Source organism: Canis lupus, chromosome 30 (genome assembly GCF_011100685.1).
Source record: "Canis lupus familiaris isolate Mischka breed German Shepherd chromosome 30, alternate assembly UU_Cfam_GSD_1.0, whole genome shotgun sequence".
In the NCBI taxonomy this organism is placed as follows: domain Eukaryota; kingdom Metazoa; phylum Chordata; class Mammalia; order Carnivora; family Canidae; genus Canis; species Canis lupus.
The window spans coordinates 37707947-37730002 of NC_049251.1; the positions used below are offsets into that span (position 1 = coordinate 37707947).

A 22056-nucleotide genomic window follows, 5' to 3' on the forward strand; every position below is an offset into this window, starting at 1 on the left:
GGCGCGAGGGTGTGGGCAGCAGTGCACAGGGCCCAATTAGGCCAGTTTTCACTCCGTAAGAGAGGACTTTAAAACCACCCCACGGTGGAGCGAGCACCGCTGTGGGCTGCCACCCTTCTGTCCCTGGAGGTTGGTTAACGGAGGCTGGGGAAAAGGGGATCCGAACAGAGTGAAAGGTTGGACTGGGTGGCCTCTGAGGTCCCTTCCAGCTCTCAGTCTGAGGTTCTGTGTTGGAAAGTGCACGGAGTCCACGGAGACCGCGACACCACATGCCTCGCCTGCCCACCCCCTGCCAAGAGCACAAGGAGCCTTCCGCCTCTGCTGGGCCTCCCGCCTGCCCCATGGCGCATGCCGCCCCCCGGCTCGGTCTTCCCACCACCCCGCCGCAGTCTCTGAGGCCGACTCTCCCAGCCAGCCTGCCCGCCACCAGGAGGAGGCTGCCGTCCGCCCCCGCCGCGGGACCGGCCCCCTGTCCCGTAGAGTGCAGAGAACCACCCGTCTTGGGCGTATCTTCCGCCTGCCCCTCAAAGTGTACTGTAAACCCATGTGGACTTACCCTGCCCCTGCAGTCCAGGCCACCACCCCTGCAGCCACAGGGCCTCCCGGCCATCCTGTCGGTGCCCGGGAGGGTCCCTGCTTCTTCCAGAGGGCCATGGGCCACCGACGCCGGGCACGCGGAGCAGTGCGCTCCCTCGGCTGCTCCCTCCGGGGCTCCCCCAACATAGCCCAGTGGCTCAACAACTTTTTTGCCCTTCCTTTCTCCGCTGTGGCTGCTCAGCTTGACACCTCTCTCAACAGTGGGAATGAAGGGGGACAGAGCGCCCCAGACTCTTAGGGCGGGAATCTCCCCCAGGGATTGACACAGCCCCCGGGGAGAACCCCCTCAGCCACTACGTGGTCCAGGTCCCACTGAACAGCTCTCCAGTTGCCTTGCCACCCCCTTGCCCTCCAGAGACGCCCCCCACCAGCCCAGCCGCCCTCAGACAGGCCTCAGAGTCCCTGGCACCTCCCTCTGCTCTAGCTGCTGGCCACCATCCTCTTGGAGCCTTGTGGCCACTCACTCAGCCCCTGCTGCCCGGGCTGCCTCCACCCCACTGTGTGGCCCAGCCCGGCCCATGCACCAAAGACCCTGCACGCCGTAGGCATTCAGTGCATTGTGGTCAAGGAGCAGACCGAGGAAGGAATGGCTGGATGGCTTCAGCAAGGACATGTAAGCCCTCTTCCCCTGAAAGGGCACGAGTGAGATTCAGGCTGCCGTTCCTCACACCCCCGGGCCTCTTTGCCCAAAAAATAGGAAGCATCTGTTACCCTTTGCACCTCCCACTGCCCCATCCTGCCACCCCAAGGCTTTCTACTGGGCCTTGCCAGGACCCCAGCCCATGAGGTCAGGACTGGCAGATATGGCTACTCAATAAATACTTGTTGAATGATTGCCCTTGCACACCCTTCTTCCACGACCATCACGTTCCCTGCTGGATTCAGCTCTTCCCTTGCAGGTGGCTTTGTGTCCTCCCTGCGCTGAAACTTGGTTCTCTGGGGGGTGGGGGGGTTACTGTGTCCCCTCTTCTCCCACACCCCGTGAGCATCAGAGTGGGAGACGGGTCGGGTCTTCTGTGCCTCCTAGACTGGTCCCACCACCTGGTAAGGTCCCCTGTGCCTTGAGGGGACCCCACTCACCCCAGACCATTTCATGCCTCCTCCTGCCTCCCTCCCACAGAGGGAAGGCTCCGGCATTTGCCTCCTTCCCACAGAGGGAAGGCTCTAGCATTTGCCTCCCAGGTGGCCTCTCCTTAGCCAGGCCCAGCCTTCTTTCTGGGTGACCTCCACACCCAACACCTTGTCTTCTCCGGGGTCTTCACCCCACTCCGCTGCAGCCAGCAGCCCTGTGGCCAACCCCTGCACATCCTACCATGAACTGGCCCATGGGGACCCTGACCACAGCATCCTGTCCCTCGAGCTCTCAGGTACTTCGAAGGCCCCTGCCCTCCCCACCCCAGTTCCCATAGCTCCAGCTGCTGCTCCTCATCCTCCTTCCTCCCAGGCCTCTGTTCTTTCCAGCCACAGCCCCTCCTCTTCCTAGTGTGCCCTTCCCTGTGGTCTAAGCCACACCCGTGGCTTCCATTAGTGCCTGGCGCTCGCTCCTGCTGCTAGACCAAAGTAGCCCATGGCCCTCTGACATCTGCCCTCAGATGCCCCATAGATCCCTCAGACTCATCTCTCTGCCTCTCCTCTCAGTACATCGCAGCATCTGCCTGGCCGCGCAAGCGGAGGCTCTCTGGCCACCCTGGAGGCATCTCTCGATTGTTCCTCAGCACCAGTCAGATTTTCCGTCTTACCTTTCCACATTCTACATTCCTCTGAAACTCTGGGCATCTCTTTCCATCCCCAAAACCTCCTAAAGCAAAACTGACGGAGGTAGAAAGAAGCTTGGAAAGGACACTGGGAGAAAGGATGGCCATGCCAGGGGTCTCACCGGCAATATCGAGGGGGCAGGTGTCAGCCTAAGCCTCAGCTGTCAGCAGGGAGGCACTAGGTGACAGCTGAGGTTCTTCAAGGGAGGAGGGAGAAAGAAGTTCATTTTAGGTCGTGATGAGTTAAAAAAAAATTAGAAGCAGCCACTCACCTCCGGAGGCCAGCTCTGGAGTGGGAGAGAGCCAGAGGGCCACTGCTTTTGTGTTGGTATTTTTCAGACCGTACATTTTAAAAATTAACCATTACTTTAAAATTAACCCAAACTTTTATAAAACATAGTATTTTAAAAGGAAACAAATTAGGGCCCTTTGTGCATTTCTCACCCACCTCCTATGCCCCCTGCCAGGCCCCTGGAGCTCCTAGAGTACCTGCAGGAACTTGACTGGGGAGCAGGGCAACCCTCGCAAGGTGTTCCAGGCTTCTGCACACCCCTGCCCCAGCCACCACCACCCCACCGCACCCCACCGTGGCCTCCATCCCACCTTCCAGGTGTGAAAGTTGGCCTACTACTTAAAGAGCATGTTTTCCAAGCATATCAGGTGCGTAGGGACCCCCACCCCAGGCTGTAGCTGAGTCTGTTGCTGGAATCTGGGGGCTCTGGCACAAGCCTGGCAAGATGGGCAAGGCTCAAGGAGAGACTGCTTGCACAGGAAGAGTGATCCGTGAGTGGGAGAAGGCAGCGGAGGGGCAAGACCCAGGCCTGTGGGTGAGGACGAGGCCTGAAAACGAGGCAGGGCGGGCGGGGGGAAGGGGGTGGTCAGCGGTGCCTCTGCCATAGGCTCTGTGTTAGGGCCCAAGGCAGGAAAAAATAGTTGCTCTCACCTATCCTTGTGACAGATGACTAGCCTCAGTGTCCGGCAGTAGCAGGACCAAGCGGACACAGGAGGGGGCAGTCCGTGGCTGAAGTGGCAGTGGTGGCCAGCCGTAGAAGGGAGGCCCGTGGGGGATGGCCGATGCATGAGAGGGGCCGTGACGCTGGTGAGTGTGGGTGTCAGGAAAAGAAGCAGGTGCTCGTCTGAGAAGCTGGGCGCAGTGGGCAGAGGGCAGCGGGAGTCACAGGCTAGCTGACAGGATGGTCCAGTTTGCAGATACCTGTGAAGTGGTTCGGGCCTTCCAGACTTTGCAAGACCTGGGGCTTTGTGTCTGCAAAAACGAGAGAGGTGTGTGTCTTGCCAAACTGATCCCAGCTGTCATTTAAGCTTGGGTGCTAAGAAAATTCCTCAGAAACCTGGGGACTCTTGATAAGAATTAATGGTGATACTGCCTAGACGACGCCGGGTGACCGGATGCTGAATATCAAAGAGTCGGGCTCCTGTCTAAGTGGCTGCTGACCACTCGGACAGTAGTTCCCAACCCCGGCTGCACACGGGAGTCTTTTTTTTGGGGGGGGGGTTATGAGGGGATCGGTTATCAATGCCAGATTCCTGGCTCCCACCCCCAGAGATCGTAATTGAATTGGTCTGGGGTACAACCTGGGCATCTGGATTTTTTGAAGCTGCTAATGCACAGCCAGAAAGGAGAGAACCACTGAATTGGGGGAATTCGGTGGCACGTCTGTGATTTGTATGTGTTATCAGCCTTGAATGGAGGTGACCCGTATGTCCTGGGATGTGATCCAACAGGGGAGAGGGGGACACGGGATCTTCCCAAAGAAACCTCCTAGGCTCGTGGAAGGTGATTAAAATGCCAACCCAGCTGCTTCCTGTGGGTAGGGTTGGTATGGCCGGTAGGCCTGCTGTGTGGGTTCGGAATGCAGTTGCCCGACTGAGTTAATCTGTGTGGAAGATCAGTGAACTGTGGCTCACCAGCCAGGCTGCATGTGTATCCTAGTGCCGTGTGTATCCTGAAAAACGCCTGGGCCCCCTGTGGCAGTCAAAGAAACACAGTCCGTTACAAGTATAATAAAGAAATGAAGCCTAGTATTTACTTGCATCTTTCAAAGAATATTAAAGGGGGTTTGACTCCCAGCTCCCAGAAGCACATCTTCAAGTCCTCTTCCTCTCTCCTTCCATTCCCACCACGCCCGCCCGCTCGCTTGTTCCCTGGAGCTTCCCACTTCTCACTTTCCAGGTCATGCATGTGGACTCTCATCTTCCCCCGCTCTGTTTCCTCTCCCGCTGTTCCTCTTCCCTCCCCAGCAGATCTCAAGCATTTTGCAAGAAAAGGCCTTTTCCTGGCTTGGGTCCGGGTCTCTCCTACTATCCCTCTCCGCTCCCCACCCGCACACTCAGTCACCCGGACGGTGGACGGAAGCCCAGCAGTGGCGCCCCTTCTGTGAGCAGGGGGGGGCAGGAAGACAGCCTGCATCTTGTGTTGATTGCTGGGTCTTCCGACGTCTCTTCTAAGCGTGCCAGTACTTCCTGGCCGTGTTGCTGGGATTTAGGGCAGGGAGGGGGCTCGCGTGTACGGCCAGCTGGAGTTCAGTGGAAGGCGTTCTGGCGAGATCATCCCCGTGCGCTAACTGCACTCGACAGAAGTCCCGAGAGTGAAGAGGAATCCGAGAGGAAGAAGAGTCAGGGCTGGAGGTTCCAGCCTTCCCGCCAGGGACGAGCTCAGCAGAAGGGAGGCTGTCCTTCTATGAAGGGAGCCAGCATGGTCTTCAGTACGTTCGGGAAACCGAACGTAAGAGAAAATGTTGTGCCACCACAAAAGAGAAAATGACCCCAGGACAACGGGAGGCCCTACAAATGAGATTCTGCTGGCCATCATAAATGACCCCGGTATGAGGATGGAGCTGGCCCAAGGAAGCTGCGGTGCTGCTCTCCAGGGAGTTCAGATCTTGGAAGAGGATATCCGAAGAGCTGACTATGGCTCTAAAGCCCAAGAAGATATTCCAGAAGGAAGGAGACTGGTGGAAGGACTCCGGGCCACTGTATGTGCATTTGCTGTTATATTAGGATCAAAAATAGGAAGGACGAAGAGAAAGCTGGCAGTGTGCCATGTCAGTGGGTGACCAAGAGGCCTCGGGAAAAGGGACAGTTCTTTGGCTCTGGGGAGGACACAGCAAGAGGAGTCCAGCTCTTTCCACCAGCCCAAGAGCTTGGTGAGCTTGCAAGAGCAAGGTCTGGAAGGCTGAAGATTAAAAAAAAAAAAAAAAAAAAAAAAAAAAAACTTGGATTTTTCCTTCCGGGGCAGGGGAAGAAGGTGACGTCTCTGGACCGTTAGCCAGCAACTTGGAGGAAGACACCTGCAGAGGCTCCTTACAGGACGGAAGGGAGCTGGGGCCATGAGAAGACTCAGAGCAAGGCAGGCAAAATCCACATTTGATGCATGGCCAAATCAGGGATCGGGATATGCAGGGGCCTTATGTGTGGAACCCCCTAACTCTCGGCTTCTCTCTTTTTTTTTTTTTTTTTTTTTTAAGATTTTATTTATTTATTCATGAGAGACACACAGAGAGAGAGAGAGAGAGAGGTAGAGACACAGGCAGAGGGAGAAGCAGGCTCCATGCAGGGAGCCTGACGTGGGACTCGATCCCGGGTCTCCAGGAGCACATCTCGGGCTTTAAGCAAGACCCACTCTAGATGGATTCATAGTCTTTCTGTCAGTGACTGGGAGGACCTGGTGAGCCTGGGGTAGGGCCATGGAAAGCAAACAGTAAAACTCAGCCACTCCTAGGAAAATCCAGCACATTTTACCTGTGCTGAGTAATGACTTGGCTCTTGGCTGATGTTTTGTTAAAATGTTTCACCTGGGGAGTAAAATTAGGGCTAGAGCCATGCCACCCCCACCCCCCCCGCCCCCGAGCCAGGGACATTAGCCGGAAGCCAGCATTAATCCTGGGAGGCTTCAGGTAGCCGCAGGGCAGTCGACCCAGCATCACCCTGCTAGAGGCTGTCCGGAAGCAGGAAGACCCGGGGCCTGCTCTGGACTGTGCCAGCAGTACCCCCCTACCCCCGCCCCCCTCCTGGCCCGTGACATCGGCCTTGTCCTTTCCTCTTGGTCTCTGGCTCCACCCGCAGGTGGCATTCCCAGGACATCCTGAGCAGGCCACCGAAGACACTTGTGGGGTTGGCAGCTGTGCAGATGAAGGGAGCTGCAGCCCTGGAGCCTTCCCCCAGCCCCGAGCCGCTCGGTGTCTCTGCCTTGAGCTGGAGGGAACAGGGCCTCGGGCGCCCCGGTAGGGGAGCCCTGGGCCTGAGGGTTCCCTGAGCAGTCGCGAGGCCTCTCCCCACTGCTCTCGCTGCCCGGCCCTGCAGCCACAGATGGGGCGCTCCTGAGGCTGAGCGGGACCCCTCGCCCCAGCCTCTGTGTAGGGCGCTGGGGCCTGGGCTGGCCACGGGGACGAGAAGAGCCAGGCTCCAGGCCCCTTCCCGAGGAAGTTCTGGGGTTTGAGCTGAGCCTCCTTCCTCCTGTCCCAAGCTCATGAGTTTCTTCCGCGTCTGTTCAGAGAGAAGGGAGCAGCAGACCCTCCGGCCGTGCCCCCCACAGCACTGGCCCCTTCCCTGAGCGTCCACACCCACACCGTGCACTCCCTCACATACACTCACAGGCCCACACACCTGTCAACACAGGTTCACAAATTCACACCCAATGCATGCACACACACGTTTGACATTTGCCCTCGTTCCCTTGCTCGTTCTTTCACACACATGCCGCCGCGTGATCTCAGTCTCTCACTCCTGCTCACTACTGTGTGGTTCACACATGGCCTCACGTGCACACACACATCGACGTGCATTCTTGCGACACATCCTCGTGCGCGCACACTCAGACATACACCTCCCTCTTCCCGACACCCTGCCCTCCCTCGTGTGCGTGCCGGTGCCGCCGACCACACCAGCTCATTCGTGTCCCCACATTCACACCATGCAGGCACGCACACACAGGCTCATCACGGGCACAGGCTCGCATTGCCAGCATGCACCCTCGCCCTCCGGACCCCTGACCTGTTGGTTTTTCTGTGTTGCAGTCCTCCCGAGAGCTGGACGACAGCAGCAGCGAGTCCAGTGACCTCCAGCTGGAGGGCCCTAGCTCCCTCAGGGTCCTGGACAACAGCCTCGCCGACCCCCAAGCAGAAGACAGGCCCCTGGTTTTCTTTGACCTCAAGATTGACAGTGAAAGTGGGTTCTCCAGTGGCCACCCCCACCCCGCTCTAAGCTTAGTCTCCGAGTCCCGGAAATAGGTGCAGGCAGAGCTATGTTCTGAGCCCAGGAGAGCCCAGAGCTCTGGCCAGTGACAGCAGCCAGAAAGCAGGCAGCGCGTGGCGTCCCCCCGGGACCCCAGGTGTCCCTCTTGGCTGATGGAATAAGGACTCCTGCCTTGACCAGCGCCTGAGAGCATGAGGCAGGTGCATTCTTGAGCTCACCTCTGACCAGCGCTTCTCTGAGCCCTGGCAGCGCACTTCTAGACAGAACCACCGTGTGGGAAGTCCCCGCTCTGAGGCCGGCAGTCCAAGCAAGGCCATGGGCCTCGAGGGCGGGGTTCTGGGTAGAGGCTCATGCCACCGCTGGGCTGCGCAGGGAGGCTGGAGGCCGAGGTCGTGGAGGAAGATGAGCCCTCCTCCCAGGAGCCCCTCACCGCCCCACAGGCCTTACCTGCAGTACCCTTTGTCGAACCAGAAGGTCCCAGCCTGCCGTGTGGCACAGACTCAGCCTGGGGCCGGCCCAGCCAGGCAGAAATAGTGGTGCCCCCCGAGGATGGGGGAGTCGTTTGCAGACCTCACAGGGCGGCTCTGAGCCACGTTCTGAAGGGAGTAGGTCGCACAGGTGGGCCGCGTGTCCCAGGGCTCTGAGCAGGCTGGAGTCTCGGCTCAGCGACCGATGGTCCCGACTGGAGGCTGAGGCAGGGAGCGGAGGATGTGGTGGAGACACAGAGGGGTCCCCAGTGTAGGCGGGTGAGGCTAACGGAAGGCGGGCAGGAGGGACCCGGACCTAACCTGCTTGGCAAACTCTGGGCAGGGGGCGGGGGCAGGGGGGAGCTGGACTCCCAGCAGGTGAGTAGGGGATGTCTGCAGAGTGGCCAGCCCTCCCCCTCCCGACCCCTGGCCCCACCGCAGCCAGTGTAGAGCCGCGTAGAGCCGCATTTGGAGGCTGATGCCCGGTTCCTGCCGGCAGGCCCCAAGGTGGGGCCTCCGTGTGGGGGGACGGCAGCCCTAGTGGTCCCGCTGCCCCCGCCCTGGGGCTCACAGGCCCCTGGGGCCTCACCCTGCCTTCTCTCCTGCCCAGCCCAGAAGATTAGCCAGCTGGCGGCTGTAAACCGGGAGAGTGAGTTCCGCGTGCTCATCCAGCCCCAGGCCTACTCCAGCATGTTCTCCAAGGCCGTCTCCCTGGAGGTGGGGCTGCAGCACTTCCTTGGCTTCCTGGGCTCCATGCGCCGCCCCGTCCTGGCCTGCTCCAAGCTGTGGGGGCCCAGCCTCCCGATTTTCTTCCGGGCCCTGGAAGACATGAACAGGCTGTGGGGGTTCCAGGAGGCCATCTCGGGCTTCCTGGCTGTGCTGCCCCTCGTCCGGGAGCGGGTTCCCCAGGCCAGCAGCTTCAGACTCAGGAGTCTGGCCAAGACCTACCTGGCGAGAAACGTGAACGAACGCAGCGCCCTGGCCACCGTGCTGGCCCTGCGAGACCTGTGCCGGCTCCTCGAGATCTCCCCGGGCCCTTGGCTAGCCCAGCACGTCTACTCCTTCAGCAGCCTGCAGTGCTTTGCGTCCCTGCAGCCCCTGGTGCAGGCGGCCGCCCTGGCCCAGGCCCAGGCCCGCCTCCTGGCCCTGCACAATGTGAGCTTCACCGAGCTGCTGGCCGCGCACCGCCGTGACCCACAGCAGGGCTTGAAGAAGTACAGCCGCTACCTGGGCCCGCAGACCAGCACGTCCCCCCCCAGCCAGCGAGCTGTCAGCCTGCAGGCCCTGAGCACCTACTTCAAAGGCCGGTCGGAGGGGGCCGTCTCCGCTCCGGCACAAGGCCTCTCCACCCTTCTCACTGGCCACAGCTTTGCAAAGAGGGCATGCCAGCAAAGCTGAGAGGAAGCCAAGACTGGCTTGGAATCTCCGGGGACAGAGAGGGATGGGGTCCCTGAGCCAGCCGCCTGCCCCGACCCATCACAGCATTCCTGTGTCCTAATCCCTAGCCCTCAGTCGTCATTTGGTCCAGAATCAGCTCTCTGGGACCAAATTCCCCTTCTCTAAAAACCCCACAGAGAAGGTTCTGAGCCAAGCAAGTCTGAGTCCTAACCGCCCAGGGCCACCAGATCCCCTTTCAGGCTTTGGGGGCACCAGTGGGTTGGTTTCCCCTGAGCCCTGGCCCCTCTTGTCAAGGAGCCAAAACCAGAGCATAAAGAAGGCCTGGCCTCCGGGCCGAGTGGCCCCCCCACCCCCAACTTGCCACTTCCATGAGTGTCCCTGCAGCCCCTCCCTGACCCCCAGTCACTGCAGTAGGGGACCTGCTGGTCGTCCCCGCAGACAGTGCCTGCAGCACCCACGGGTACCCCAAGTGCCTTTCAAACCAAACTGCCCTCTTGAGTTTGGTTCTCCCACCGTCTGCGTGTCTGAAGGCCAGCTCTCTGTTCACTTCTTTGGGAACAAAATGCATTTTTGTCCCCAGAGGGCCTCATATCTGCAGAGACAGAAGCTGCTGCTCCATGCCTACCCCTCCTTCCAAAGTATGACCCTTCCAAGCTTGCTTCTTTCCTGCTGGCCACGCAGCCACCTCCTCTTAGTTAGGCTTTGCTCCTTGGTCCTCAGGCCACCAGCCCCTGCCTGCATGGCTTTTGCCCTCTGCACTGCCCACATCCGCCGCACCAAGGAGTGTCCTCCTACCCAGCGCTGCTTGCCACATACACCAGGGACCTGCAGTGTTGGCATCCCCCGAGAGCCCTCCCCCGGCCCTCTGGAATCAGCATCTCTGAGGTGGGCCCAGCCAGCTGTTTCAGCACATCCTCCAAATGATTCTGATGCCCGCTAAGACTCAGAGCCAGTGTTCGGTTAGACTGCTCCCCGAAAGAGGAGCAGGGCGCCGTAACATAGCCCGTCCTAGTCTGGACAGGGATGTGACCTAGGAAAAGACCCCTTCCCGAGCTCCAGCATCCCCACCTGATAAATGGGCCAGTCGGTCCAGCTGGTCTCTGAGTTCCCGTCCAGCTCTGCCATTCTGGGTTTAGACATGGACAATGGCCACCGAGGCAGTGGACAAGGCCTTAAACCTAGCTCTCAGCCCTAAGCCAAGGTCCCCAGCGTTGTGGTCGTACCAGAGGTCAGCAGCAGAACACCGGCAGGTCAGGGCCTTCCCTCTGACTAGCAGAACCACTGGCCCTGCCCTGCTACCCAACGTTCCCTCTTCCTTGGCTCCTGCCACCAGGACACAGCCCAGACCTCCAGCTTCCAGAGCCTGAGCTTTCACAGGGGGGAGGTCTGCGTGCCCACGCCTCAGCCCCCATTCATCGAGGTGCCCTGGAGATTCCCTGAGGGATTACCTAGGAACTGGCTGCCACAGTGGGAGCACTGGTCCTATGGTGAACCCCAATGCATTTGACCGCAGGTTTTCTAACAAAGGGCTGTTGTGCCTCTCTCCAGTTATGCAGCCTTTAATAAAGATGTGAATGTTGGGGGATCCCTGGGTGGCTCAGTGGTTGAGCATCTGCCTTTGGCTCAGGGCGGGATCCCAGGTCCAGGGATTGAGTTCCATGTCGGGCTCCCGGTGCAGGGAGCCTGCTTCTCCCTCTGCCTGTGAGAATCCCTCTCTCTCTCTCTCTCTCTCTGTGTGTCTTTCATGAATAAATAAATTAAATCTTAAAAAAAAAAAAAAGATGTGAATGTTCAAAGTCTGATGCACCAATCAAGCGCTGCTCAGCCCACCCCAGGAGCCACTGGGCAGCCTCTTGCGGGGGAAGAGGGTAGGACCCTGGATGTGGGAGAGCTGCCCTTTGTGAAATCCTTTCAGGACCTAGGAGAGCTGAGACCCCATGTTGCTCAGTGCCGAGGGCCTCACAGATGTGAACTCCCCCCATTCCAAAGGGGGAGACCCAGGGTGGGTCTGCCGGGGGATCATCTCCCAAAAGGAGAGGCAAATGGAGGAGGAGGAAAAGAAGCACCAGTTTCAAGAATTGCCCCCTAGAGGGAGTCAGGAGCCAGAGACCAGAGTCTAACAACTTCCCCCTCAGTCCCTGCAGGGTAATCGTGCACCCCCTGTCTGTGTCCCCAGAGTCCCAGTGGGAAAACCCCCCAAATGGGGGAGGGGAGCCCAGAACATTAGCAATGTGTAATCAATGTGCTGCTGTCCAGGGTGTCACAGGTGGAACCCACAGGAGTACACGCAGGGATTCCCACAGCACAGGCAGTGTGGGAACTGGCCTTCCCCCAGGCCTGGGTGAGCGGCCCCGGAATTATCATTTGATCAGTGCCACCACCCTTAACCGCATCTCCCTGCCCCCAGACGCCCAAGTTCCAGTCCTGGAGTTTTAGTCCCCGAGAGCGAATCCGGAGGCGTCCCCTGTGCCTCCCGTTTGAACGCTAGGTCAGCTCACCATGAACTTGCTGGGATAGAGGTCAGGGCGCTGAGTTTCGTCCTCGCTCCACAGCCTCTGACGGGTCTGGTGTGTCAAGCTCCCCGGTGCTTGGGCCCCGGCTCTGTCAGATGGGATCATAGGGATCATTTTTACATCACAGGCCTTTGCATGAACCAATGAGAGAATGTGGAAATAGCTTTTGAATATGTGAAGAACCACCCAAACATAAGATCTTATTTTACAGACAACGAAGATGACAGTTTTATTGCTTCGTGAGTTATAAAAAATTAATAGATGTTAGATCTTAGCAAAAAAAAAAAAAATATATATATATATATATATATACGCATGGGGTTGGCTTCAGGGAATAAAAAAAAAAAAAAAACAGGATCTGGAATGGAGCAGGCGATTGCGGGGGGTCCGAGGGAATCAGGGAGGAGAGCAGGGGTGTCCACACTGGAGTGGCTGAGAAGCCAGTGGTGCTGTGTCCCCAACACACCCCAAAGAGGGGTGTCAGCCTCGCATACCTGAGGGGGAGAGCAACCTTCCAGGGACGGCTCGGCCCAGCGGTGGCCAGCCCGGCCTGCTCCAGGGCCTCCTGAGGCCCAGGCGCTCACACCCCCAGGAACCTGGCCCAGAAATCTGCTTTAACTCCAACCTTACTCTTCCCTCTACCGGCCCAATACCCAGCTGCTTGCTGCCTGGTACCTGTGTCCCTCCCCTGTCCTCTCTCCCCCCACCCCCTGCCTGCCCCCCTTCATCCTTACTCCCACCCATTCTCCCTCCAACCCCTACTCCAACCCCGACAATTGTCCCTCTCTGAGTTTACCCTTCACCCTCCACCTGCCAGCCCCCCCTTTGCTGGATCCTCTGACCTCAGGTTGTCCCCACCCCACACCCCAGGTGTCTCCAGCCCCTGTGCCTAGAGTATGGGAAGGGGGGGGGGTCCTTTCTCACCTTTCTTCAGCCCTCACAATTGAAGAACCCCACAGTTAATGACACCAAGTGGCAGGCCAAAGGCAGCAGCAGGTCGCGACCCCAGACCCCGGACCCCCAAGGAGCTGAGCAACAGCCGCTCCCAGGCTCAGCCAGCAGGGGACGCAGAGACCCTGCGGGGCCAGTGGGGGGTAGGGGTGCATGGGGCTGGGGCTCCGGGGCGCCTGGTGCTTCCCTAGGTGCGGCCTCCGCAGCGGGTGGCACAGGAGGCACTTTGGGTAGAGCTTGGAGGGGGGGAGCGGGTAGGATCGTTCACCGGGTTGTGCTGAGTTTAATATGTCCTAGAAAAACATAGAGCCAGCGTATCAAAACCCTGATTTCTGGAACATCGCTGCTCAGAATGACGCTAAAGTGGGATTATTTGAAGGTCTAATTCAAGGACAAATATTAGGTAACCACAAGCTCGGGAGGGAGGCAGGTATTGCAAAACTTGTGACTTCATTTGGAGAAATCCTGGGCTACCTGCCAGGGGAATTAGGGTAAGGGCCATGGATGAGGATTAGAGCTAAGGTCCTGTCCGGGCCCAGGTTAGAGCCGAGGGTAAGGATAGGGCGGGGTCAGAAGGGCTAGAAGATGGTGTAAGGGGGCAGCCCAGGGGGCTCAGCGGTTTAGCCACTCCTTTGGCCCAGGGCGTGACCCCGGGGTCCCGGGATCGAGTCCCATGTCAGGCTCCCTGCATGGAGCCTGCTTCTCCCTCTGCCTGTGTCTGCCTCTCTCTCTGTGTCTCTCATGAATAAATTAATAAAATCTTAAAAAAAAAAAAAAAAAGTAAGGTGGCCTAAGGCCTTAGGTTAGGATTTGGGGCTATATGAAATTTAGGGGCACATTGGGCGATGAAGATTAGCAATGGAGTTAGGAAGCAGACGAAAATCTTTTTTTTAAAAAAAAGATTTTATTTATTTATTGATGAGAGACACAACGAGAGAGAAAGAGAGAGAGAGACAGAGAGGCAGAGACACAGGCAGAGGGAGAAGCAGGCTCCATGCAGGGAGCCCAACATGGGACTCGATCCCAGGACCCTGAGATCACAACATGAGCCAAAGGCAGATGCTCAACCACTAAGCCACCCAGGTGTCCTGAATTTGTCACTCTTGAGGCCACGGATAGGTCGCTTTAGCAGCTTCAGAGTCCATGAAGCTGTGGACAGAGGGGCAGGAGCTTCTGGGAACCCCCTCCTATGGGCCCTGGGAGTGGCCTGCCCCCTCCGCAGCATCCTCTTCGCTGCCCCAGCAATCCGCTTCCACCCCAGCCGAGGATCAGTAGGGAGCCCGAGCCTCCCCCTGGAGCCGGGGAGTACTGCCCGCAGCGGCATGACCGAAGGAACTGTGCACCCCATTTAGTCCCAGGAACCTTCCCAGCCCCCTCTCACCCTCTCTCTACAGCTGAACACGGGGTGCGGGTGTGGGTGGGGGCGGGAAGGCCGTGCACCTTACTCAAGGTCATTAAACTTGTATGTCACAGAGTTGGAGTTTGCCCAACGGGGCGCCTGTGTCTAGACTGGAGCCATCTGTGACCCACAGCTGGCAGGTGCACCGCCTTGGCGCCACGGGGCGGGCGGGGGCGGGGGCGGGGACACTCCCCGCCCTCCCCTTCCTGTTCCCTCCTGATCTTTCGGTCTCACAAGTGTGAAATTCAAGCTTTAAAAAGCTAACATCCCAACACTCTGGGCCCAGCTGTGCTTCTCAAAACTTTTATTTTGCCCCCATAAGGAGCCTCTTTAGACCTATTTTTACCTAGTCATGCCCCTCCCCCCATGAAACTTTAATACTATAGATACCCTATCAATTACTTAGGACGTTCTACATACAAAATCCTATCATCTGCAAGTAGAGATCCCTTTCCTTTTGCCTTACACACACGTACCATATGTCTGTGTGTGTGCTGTGGTCCTTTGCGGGGTCAGAAACCACTGAAATATCTAAGGTGGTTAGTGGGACCCCCTTGAACCAATTTGCATCCTCTGTGGGGTAATCTTGCTCCGTTGAGAATGCGTGATTTAGGGGAAGTTCCCATCCCCAGTGACACTGCAAGTAAGAAGTGTCTTGGGGCTTATTAAGCCCTTCATGTGGTTGACTTGCTGGTGGGAATGAGGTGGAAGGGGCTGCAGGGAGGCAGTAGGGAGGGAACGTGAGCAGAAGTAAGTCTGCAAGGACGCGCTCTCCTGGAGTAGCCTTGGTGCTGGGGTGAGCCTGGTACCTGGGCCCGGGGCTTGGGGCCAGAGGGGGACAGGCCCATCATTCATTTTTGTATCCAGATCCAGGTGTCAGCTCCAGACCCTTCAGATCTGAGTAGATCAGATCTGATCTGATCAGATCAGACCCAGCAGATGCCTGTGGTGATTCTTTAGAGAGAAGGGTCTAGACCTTCAAGTGAGACACTCCTTCCCAAATAAAACACAACAGAAAGTGTGGAAGTCTCTACCCACCCTTACAAAACGCATTTGCTGACAAAGGGAGGGAGAATTCTTTCATTCTTGGCTCCAGCAACCTCCTTAAACTCAGCCCTGAGGAATTCCTTAAAGACCAGCTGCCTGGACTGTGCTAAACTCAGTTTATAAATATCAGGATCCCAAACCCGACAGCCAAGCAGATTACAAAAGCTGGCTAACTAACCACAGACATCTTCCGCAAAGCGGGCCGGACAAGTGTGAGAGGACCTAAGTGTGAAATCCGGTGTCACCCGTCTGATCGTCTGAAACTGTTCGTTGACCAGCTTGAGCACGAGGGCCTGGGAACAGAATTTGCCTTCAGAGACTCTCTCTCGGAGTTCTATGGCCCCACGGTGCTGGCTGACGCTGGAGAGGAGTTCTCGGTAATGAGAGCAGCCCCCGAGGCAGAGGACGGCAGAGGACTAGGCTAGGCCCGAGGTAGGGTCCCGGAGTCTGCAGGTGGTTAGGACGCTGCAGGCTCTGGAGACACCTGACTCGTAATCCCATGTGTGACCTTAGACAAGCTCCTTCGCCTCCCTCCGTGGCCTCATATGCAAATTGGGGGTGATAATACAGCCTTCAGAAATGAGGAGGACAAATGCAGTGACATACAGAAAGCACGAAACTGTGAATTGGCAACACTGAGTAAAAAGTAACTCTATACCTCCAGCACCCTAGAGAAGGCACTGTGCTGACCCCACAAGGCCCTGTGGGCTTCTTCCTTCCAGTGCCCTCCCCTCTCCCTCCTTCCTCCTCCCTCCTCCCTTCCCCTTCCTTCCTCCCTTCCCTTCCCCTCCCCTCCTCCTCCTCCTTCCCCGCTCCCTCCTCCCTTCTTCCTCCCCTATCCTGTCTGCTCCCCTCTCCTTCACTTTCCTCCTCTCTCTCTCTCTCTCTCTTTCTCTCTTTCTCCCTCCCCCTCCTGACTCCAATCCATTTAAGAATGGAAAGACCCTATCCCCAACTACTTCTGGTACTTCTGTCCCCATCTCTCCAAGCCTCCTAAACTGTCTCCCCTACCCCTATGAAGCCGAAGACAATGACTACAGCGATGACAATGGGGTCACCCTGCAGGCTGAAGGCTCGAGGGATTTACTGCTGTCCCTTCCCTCCTCGGCCCCCACCTGGCTACCAGACACAGCCATCTCCAGGAAGGTCACTTTCTGCAGCACCAGCAGAGCTGTGGGTTGGACAGAAGAGGTTCTGGGAGAAGCAAATAAATACATCAAGTTTCCAGCTGGGTCTGGAGATAAGGGCTCAGGGAAATGAGGCTGAGGCGTTTGCTGGCTGGCAGGGAAAACCTATTTGGGGCACTTCAAAGAGGGCCCTGCAGAGAACTAGGGGAGGGGGCGGTCCCTCCTGGGGGTGGCTGCACTTGAAAGATGCTTCCTCCTTTTGGACTAGGTAGGGACAGGCCTGAGAGCAAGAAAGGACAGGTCTAAGCTCCTGTCCCAGAGGAGACAGACAGGTTGGAAAGGATGTTTAGCCCCATGGCACAGGAAGGGAAACTGAGGCAAAGAAGGCAGAAAGTCAGAGAGGAAAGCAGGGGCAGGCCCCTACTCCCTGGTCTCCTGCTCTGGCCCCCCTTACACTGAAATGTCCCTGGCTGTCCCCAAGACACGGCCATCAGATCTGGCCTTACCTGGGTGCAGAATTGGACATGCCGAGGCTCGCCTGAGGGAGGGCTGTCCTTCCTCCACGTCTCTGCCCCGGCCAGCTGCCTGGCAGGAGTGCTCTTTCTCTGGGATATGCCGTTAGTCATTGGGACCTGCTCCAATGAAGGGCACAACCTCAGTCTTCCCCACACGTGGGATGGCTCTGCTTCTGGGGCCCACGCGCCCTGGAGCGGGGTATGGGGGCTAATACGGGAGACCTGCGTGGGGGCCTGTTTCCCATCCAGAATCAGCCATCTGCCTGAGAGTCTCAAGGGCCTCCTAACCAGCAAGGTCAGCGCTGGCCACCAAGCTAAGCCTGTCCTTGACCAGACTACCCTGAGAAGGCATCTCAGAGAAGCTTCGTGAGCGGGGGAAGTGCCTGGAAGTTTCTATCTCCCGGAGCAGCCCCTAGGCAGTGTCTGACCGCTGCTGTGCATCCATGGAGGAGGCCGAGCTTCCCCGCCTCAATCAGTATAGACTCTGAGGTGTGATTTATGCCTAGAACTCCCGGGGATCAGGCCTCGGCTGAGATTTCCTGAGATCACACCGCTGCCTTGGCTTCTTCCCCTTCCTCTCCTACTTCCCTTCTCCTGCCAGTTTCTGCTAAGAAATTTCCTCAGTCAATGGGCATGTGCGTGAATCCTTATCGCAGCTTTGCTTCTGGGAAATGGGTTCCAAAAACAAAGAGCCTGTTGTCAGTGAGAGACTATCCCAGAGGACATTCAGTTTATTCGATGCCACCATGTGCCCCATCCTGTGCTGTTCTGGCTTTGATGGGGACAGGAGATGAGAAAGCTCTGGGTGACCCTCTAGGAGTTTCCACCTGGAGGATGAAGGAGAAGGAGCCGCTCACCCCAGGCCGGACCCTTATGGTCTCAGATGAGGGCCACAGGGGGACCTCAGGGGGTCACAGCAAACGGGGCTTCTGAGGGCACTACTAAGGGCACCAGGAGATGGAGACCTGAGGGGAGCAGAGCAGAGAGCAGTGGCCAGAACGGCATGAAGAGTTGTGTCTTCCTTCTGCATGCCCACTCCAGTCCGGAAGCCCCTGGCAGCCTTGGCATTTCTTCCTGGGCCCACGTACCAGGCTCCTGAAATACTGAGTGATCAGACTTAATTTCTAGTGATGTCTCACTTATCCTACTACAGGAAGAGCCTTCAAGATGTGTTTTGTAGCAAGAAGACTCCCCCTGCCCTGAGAAGAACGGAGAGCAGTTTTGGGGAGGAGGAGTTAGCTCCTGGCCCAGGTGTGCTGATGACCTCAAGAGATAAGGCAGGTGCAGTGTGGAGAAAGGAAAATAAAGAAGCCATCCAGGGCCATGAGGGGGAGGGCAAGCAATGGTTCCCAGACTCTCCAAAGACCTCTTCTTGCAGGAAGCCCCTGCAGAGGCTCCCTAGATGCTCCAATTCAACCGGCAAACTGGCTCCTTCTAAAGCCACAGCACCCAAGAGCCAAGGCCTCAGAGAGCAGCAGCACTGGAAGGGCCTCGGAGCACACCCAGCCCACTTTCCTACCTTCACAAGCATGGACATCTAGAAGGAGGACAGAAGTCGCTTAAGGTCACACAAGGAGTCTGTGAAGCTGGCAGCTTTGCGCTGCCTCCACATTCTTCATAAGACCAGGGTACAGTTCTTCCCCCTTGTCTTCCACCTCGACAGTAAAGTGCCTCTCTTCTCTGCCGTGGGACCGGGCGACACGTTCAGGATGTGAAGTCATGTAGGAACATCTTTGAGTTCATAAACATCTCCTGTTCATAAATATCCAACTGAAGACTCAAGCTTCTACTGCTCCCAAAATAGCTTTGGATCCCAGCACAGGCATTTGGATCCCAGCGCAGGCATTTCCAAGAACAAATTTTTATCATTTCAAGAATTCTGTGAAAGCAGAGAATTCGCTAGCTTGTACGTGTACCTACCCCAGAGAGCTCCCTAATCCTGGTGGCGCACTGCGCCCTGATCCTGGTCACAGATGGTGGACATAGGCTGGTCCGATCTCCAGATATGGTGTCTAATGTGGTTTAATGTCTGACATGGCATCTAATATCATTACGGTCAGTTTCATTTCGATTCAGTTTGACACAATTATAGATTACTCCGATCATGCCATTCCCCAGCACTTCGATTTAAAGGGGATTTCTTGCCTGGAGATAATCTTGGGATTGAGTCCTCAACATCCTTTTCAGGGCTAGATGATTACTCTCAGCCAATCAATTCGATCCCCTTTACCACTGATTGGCTCAGAGATGAGAGGTCCTGAGCCAATAGGCGTGGATAAGACCTAAGGAGAGGCTGTGGCTTGTAGAAAGGGAATCCAGTCCCTCTGTCCCACTAGTCTGCCGCCACCAAACATGTTACCCCAGCTGCTGCCAAAGCCCTCCAACGGGCATCAAGGAACACAAGACTCAGGCAGGAGCCCCGTTAAGGGTGGCGGAGGAGAGGGGCAGGAGAGGGCCCTGCTGATGTCACTGGGCCACTGAACCAACCAGCCCTGAAGCCAGGCCTGCTTGCTCCCCTCGAGATGGGAACTTTGTTATCTGCAGATGGAAACCCTCCTTTACCCTGCTTCACCCTACTGTGGAGGGGGCAGGCTGCCCAGACTCCTCACTCTGGGGAGAACCAGTCTCGCTCGGGCTGAGTAGAAGAGCTAAGCACGCTGCCCCTCGCAGGCAGGTCTGTTGCCTCTTCCAGGCAGGAGCTCCCCCCCCCCCCATTTTTAGTGAGACAAGCACAGTCCCAGATAATTACAAGAGACGCCACCGGAAGAGCCGTCGTTAATTTTGATGGCAATAAAGGGCCTTGCCAGCATGTTAAGCTAATTTCATGAAAGCACTGGGAGGAAGGTTGTGGACTGGATCCCAGGTTATTAATAATGTCGAGCTTCATTTGAACCATTCAGGAAATTCCTCCCAGTGGCCTCCAGCAAACTGCCACAGGTTGCTACTTTCCTCCGAAATCAATGGTCTTCCCATATGCAAATGTGGATTTTTGTTTTGTTTTGTTTTTCCCCGGAAAATAATTAAAGTCACTGAGCCCAATAAATACTTAAACAGATTGTGGTTTTAATTAAAAACCTTCCACCAGGGCTGCAGCTGCAAGTCTTTCTTTCCAAACAGGCACACTGGTGACAGCTACAAGCATGAGAATCTGAGTTTCAGTATCTGAGACTACAGAGCTTTACAAATCGTAATAGTAATTCTGATTGCGACCCATGCCATGGGGGTAGGGGCGGAGGGAGGAAAGAGAGACACATGGGGGCAGGGCCAAGGTCTTTCTTCCTATGGAGCAGGCGGGGGGACACAAGCATGTGGGAGCAGGTGTAGCAGAACATCTCATCATACCCGTACCCAACTCTGGGAGGCAATAATAATGGCTAATTCTGGCTATTGTTGGAAAAAAATAACTCAGTTTCTGAGCACTAAGAGCCAGGTACTATGCGATTTGCATGCATTGACTCACTGAATCCTCACAGCCACTTAACACAATAGTTATTCTTATTTATGCCCGTTTTTCCCCCCCTGAGGCACAGAGAGGTTAAGTAACTTGGCCAAGGTCACACAGCTGGTACCTGGTGGAGTCTGCTGTTGAAACCTCTTGACCACTCCATCGAGGGTGTAGGAGGGGAAGGAGAGCTGGCAGGTGGGAGGAGCTATCCTCAAGGGGAACTGGCTTCCCAGGCTGGGGAGCTTTTTTGCTGGAAATTAGAAAAAAGAAAGCTGCTTCTCGGGGGAGAGAGGTAGGAGCACTGTGTGAGTGCGTGTTGGGAGGCCAGGGGGTGGGGGCACACTGCGGAGCTGCAAGGTGGGAGCTGCAAGGCGGAGCGGTGAGTGTTCTGGAGACCCTGGTTGGAGGGCAGCTGTGGGAAGACTCCTGAGCCCGCTGTGATGCAGGGAGGATTTGATGCCCTCCTGGGTCCCCGCATTCTGCCTTTCAAGGCAGTCCCACATCCCTTAAGTCACTCACGTGCCACACTAAATACGAGGGCACATACGACTCTTGAGTGCAGGTGCAACTGGATCGTTCACACGGTGTTAGAAAAGTGCTGAACTTTTTCCTATTAAACATCTATGACTTCCAGGGGATCCCTGGGTGGCGCAGCGGTTTGGCGCCTGCCTTTGGCCCAGGGCGCAATCCTGGAGACCCGGGATCGAATCCCACATCGGGCTCCCGGTGCATGGAGCCTGCTTCTCCCTCTGCCTGTGTCTCTGCCCCTCTCTCTCTCTCTGTGACTATCATAAATAAATAAAAAAAAATTAAAAAAAAATCTACGACTTCCGACCTCTCAGGGGGTTTCCCCAGCTTTTAGAGCCAGCAGATTTTCTTTTCCAGATCTGGGACATTTTAGGTCCCTGACAAAGTCATAAGGCTTAAGGACTGTGTTCTAGAACCCTCCTATAAGACTCAAAGAGAACGCGCTCACCCCACCAGGGGTGGGTGGGGGGTGTGGGTGAGGAAGGCAGAGGGGGAGATTTCCTCCCTCCCGGGAGAACTGAGCGCACTGGAACGTGCTGGGACTCAAGGGGGCGCGTGTGGTGGGCAGCGGGCAGGAGGCTGCAGACGCCCTGGGCGAGACTGGGTGGGCTTGAGAAGGAAAGCTGCGGTGCCCTGGGGGCGCGGGCCCCCCTGGGCCCCGGCCCCGGCCTCTGCGCCCGGCACACCGTGTCCAGCAGGGGGCGCGCACGGACCAGGCCCGGGACCGGGACCGGGCGCCCACGGAGCGGCGGGAACGAGCGCGGGGGGCCGCGGGCTTGCAACCCTCCTCACCCTCTGGACCACGCGGGTCCGCGAAGTCCGCAGTCAGAAGTCGATCCGCAAAGACCAGCCTGGAGCCACAGCTGCGGGGGGGGGGGGGGGCTGTCGAGGGTCCGGCCCCCATCCTGGTCCAGAAGCCTGAGCCGGGGATGCTACAGAATCCCATTCTGGAACCCGCCCCCTCCCCCCACCCCCGGCGGCTGAGAACCTTGAATCCCTCCTCCCCGCCTACCTACTTCCACGCACCTGATTAGGTGCCTGTTTCTTTAACGATCAAGGACGTGGGCGGCGGCGGGGGTGGGGTGTTCGCTGCTCCGGCTCCCG

At 57.2% G+C, this 22056-nt stretch overlaps 1 protein-coding gene and 1 long non-coding RNA gene across 8 annotated transcripts in view; one reads left to right on the plus strand and one right to left on the minus strand.

Moving 5' to 3' along the window:
• Positions 1 to 11129, plus strand: part of PML (PML nuclear body scaffold) — a 45614-nt gene extending 34485 nt beyond the window's left edge. For 2 of the 6 annotated variants that reach the window (XM_038580933.1, XM_038580934.1), the window contains 2 exons: positions 7385 to 7535; positions 8640 to 11129. In XM_038580933.1, coding sequence (XP_038436861.1) covers positions 7385 to 7535; positions 8640 to 9427 — 939 coding nt within the window. In that variant the 3' untranslated portion in view covers positions 9428 to 11129. Of the gene's footprint in view, positions 1 to 209; positions 1433 to 7384; positions 7536 to 8639 lie in introns of those variants that run through there. The other 4 variants (XM_038580937.1, XM_038580938.1, XM_038580936.1 and 1 more) reach the window with 3 other exon arrangements.
• On the minus strand, positions 4375 to 17481 carry LOC102152029. Of its 2 annotated transcripts, XR_005381869.1 has the most exons (8): positions 16971 to 17475; positions 15516 to 15630; positions 12865 to 13184; positions 11926 to 12028; positions 8619 to 8848; positions 8010 to 8251; positions 7362 to 7516; positions 4375 to 6854 (listed from the first exon to the last, which is right to left on the minus strand). It is a non-coding gene; the product is annotated as an uncharacterized LOC102152029 (long non-coding RNA). The 2 variants fall into 2 exon arrangements; XR_005381868.1 differs by having other exon boundaries at positions 4375 to 8251; positions 16971 to 17481.
• Between the last annotated feature and the right edge of the window lie 4575 nt (positions 17482 to 22056).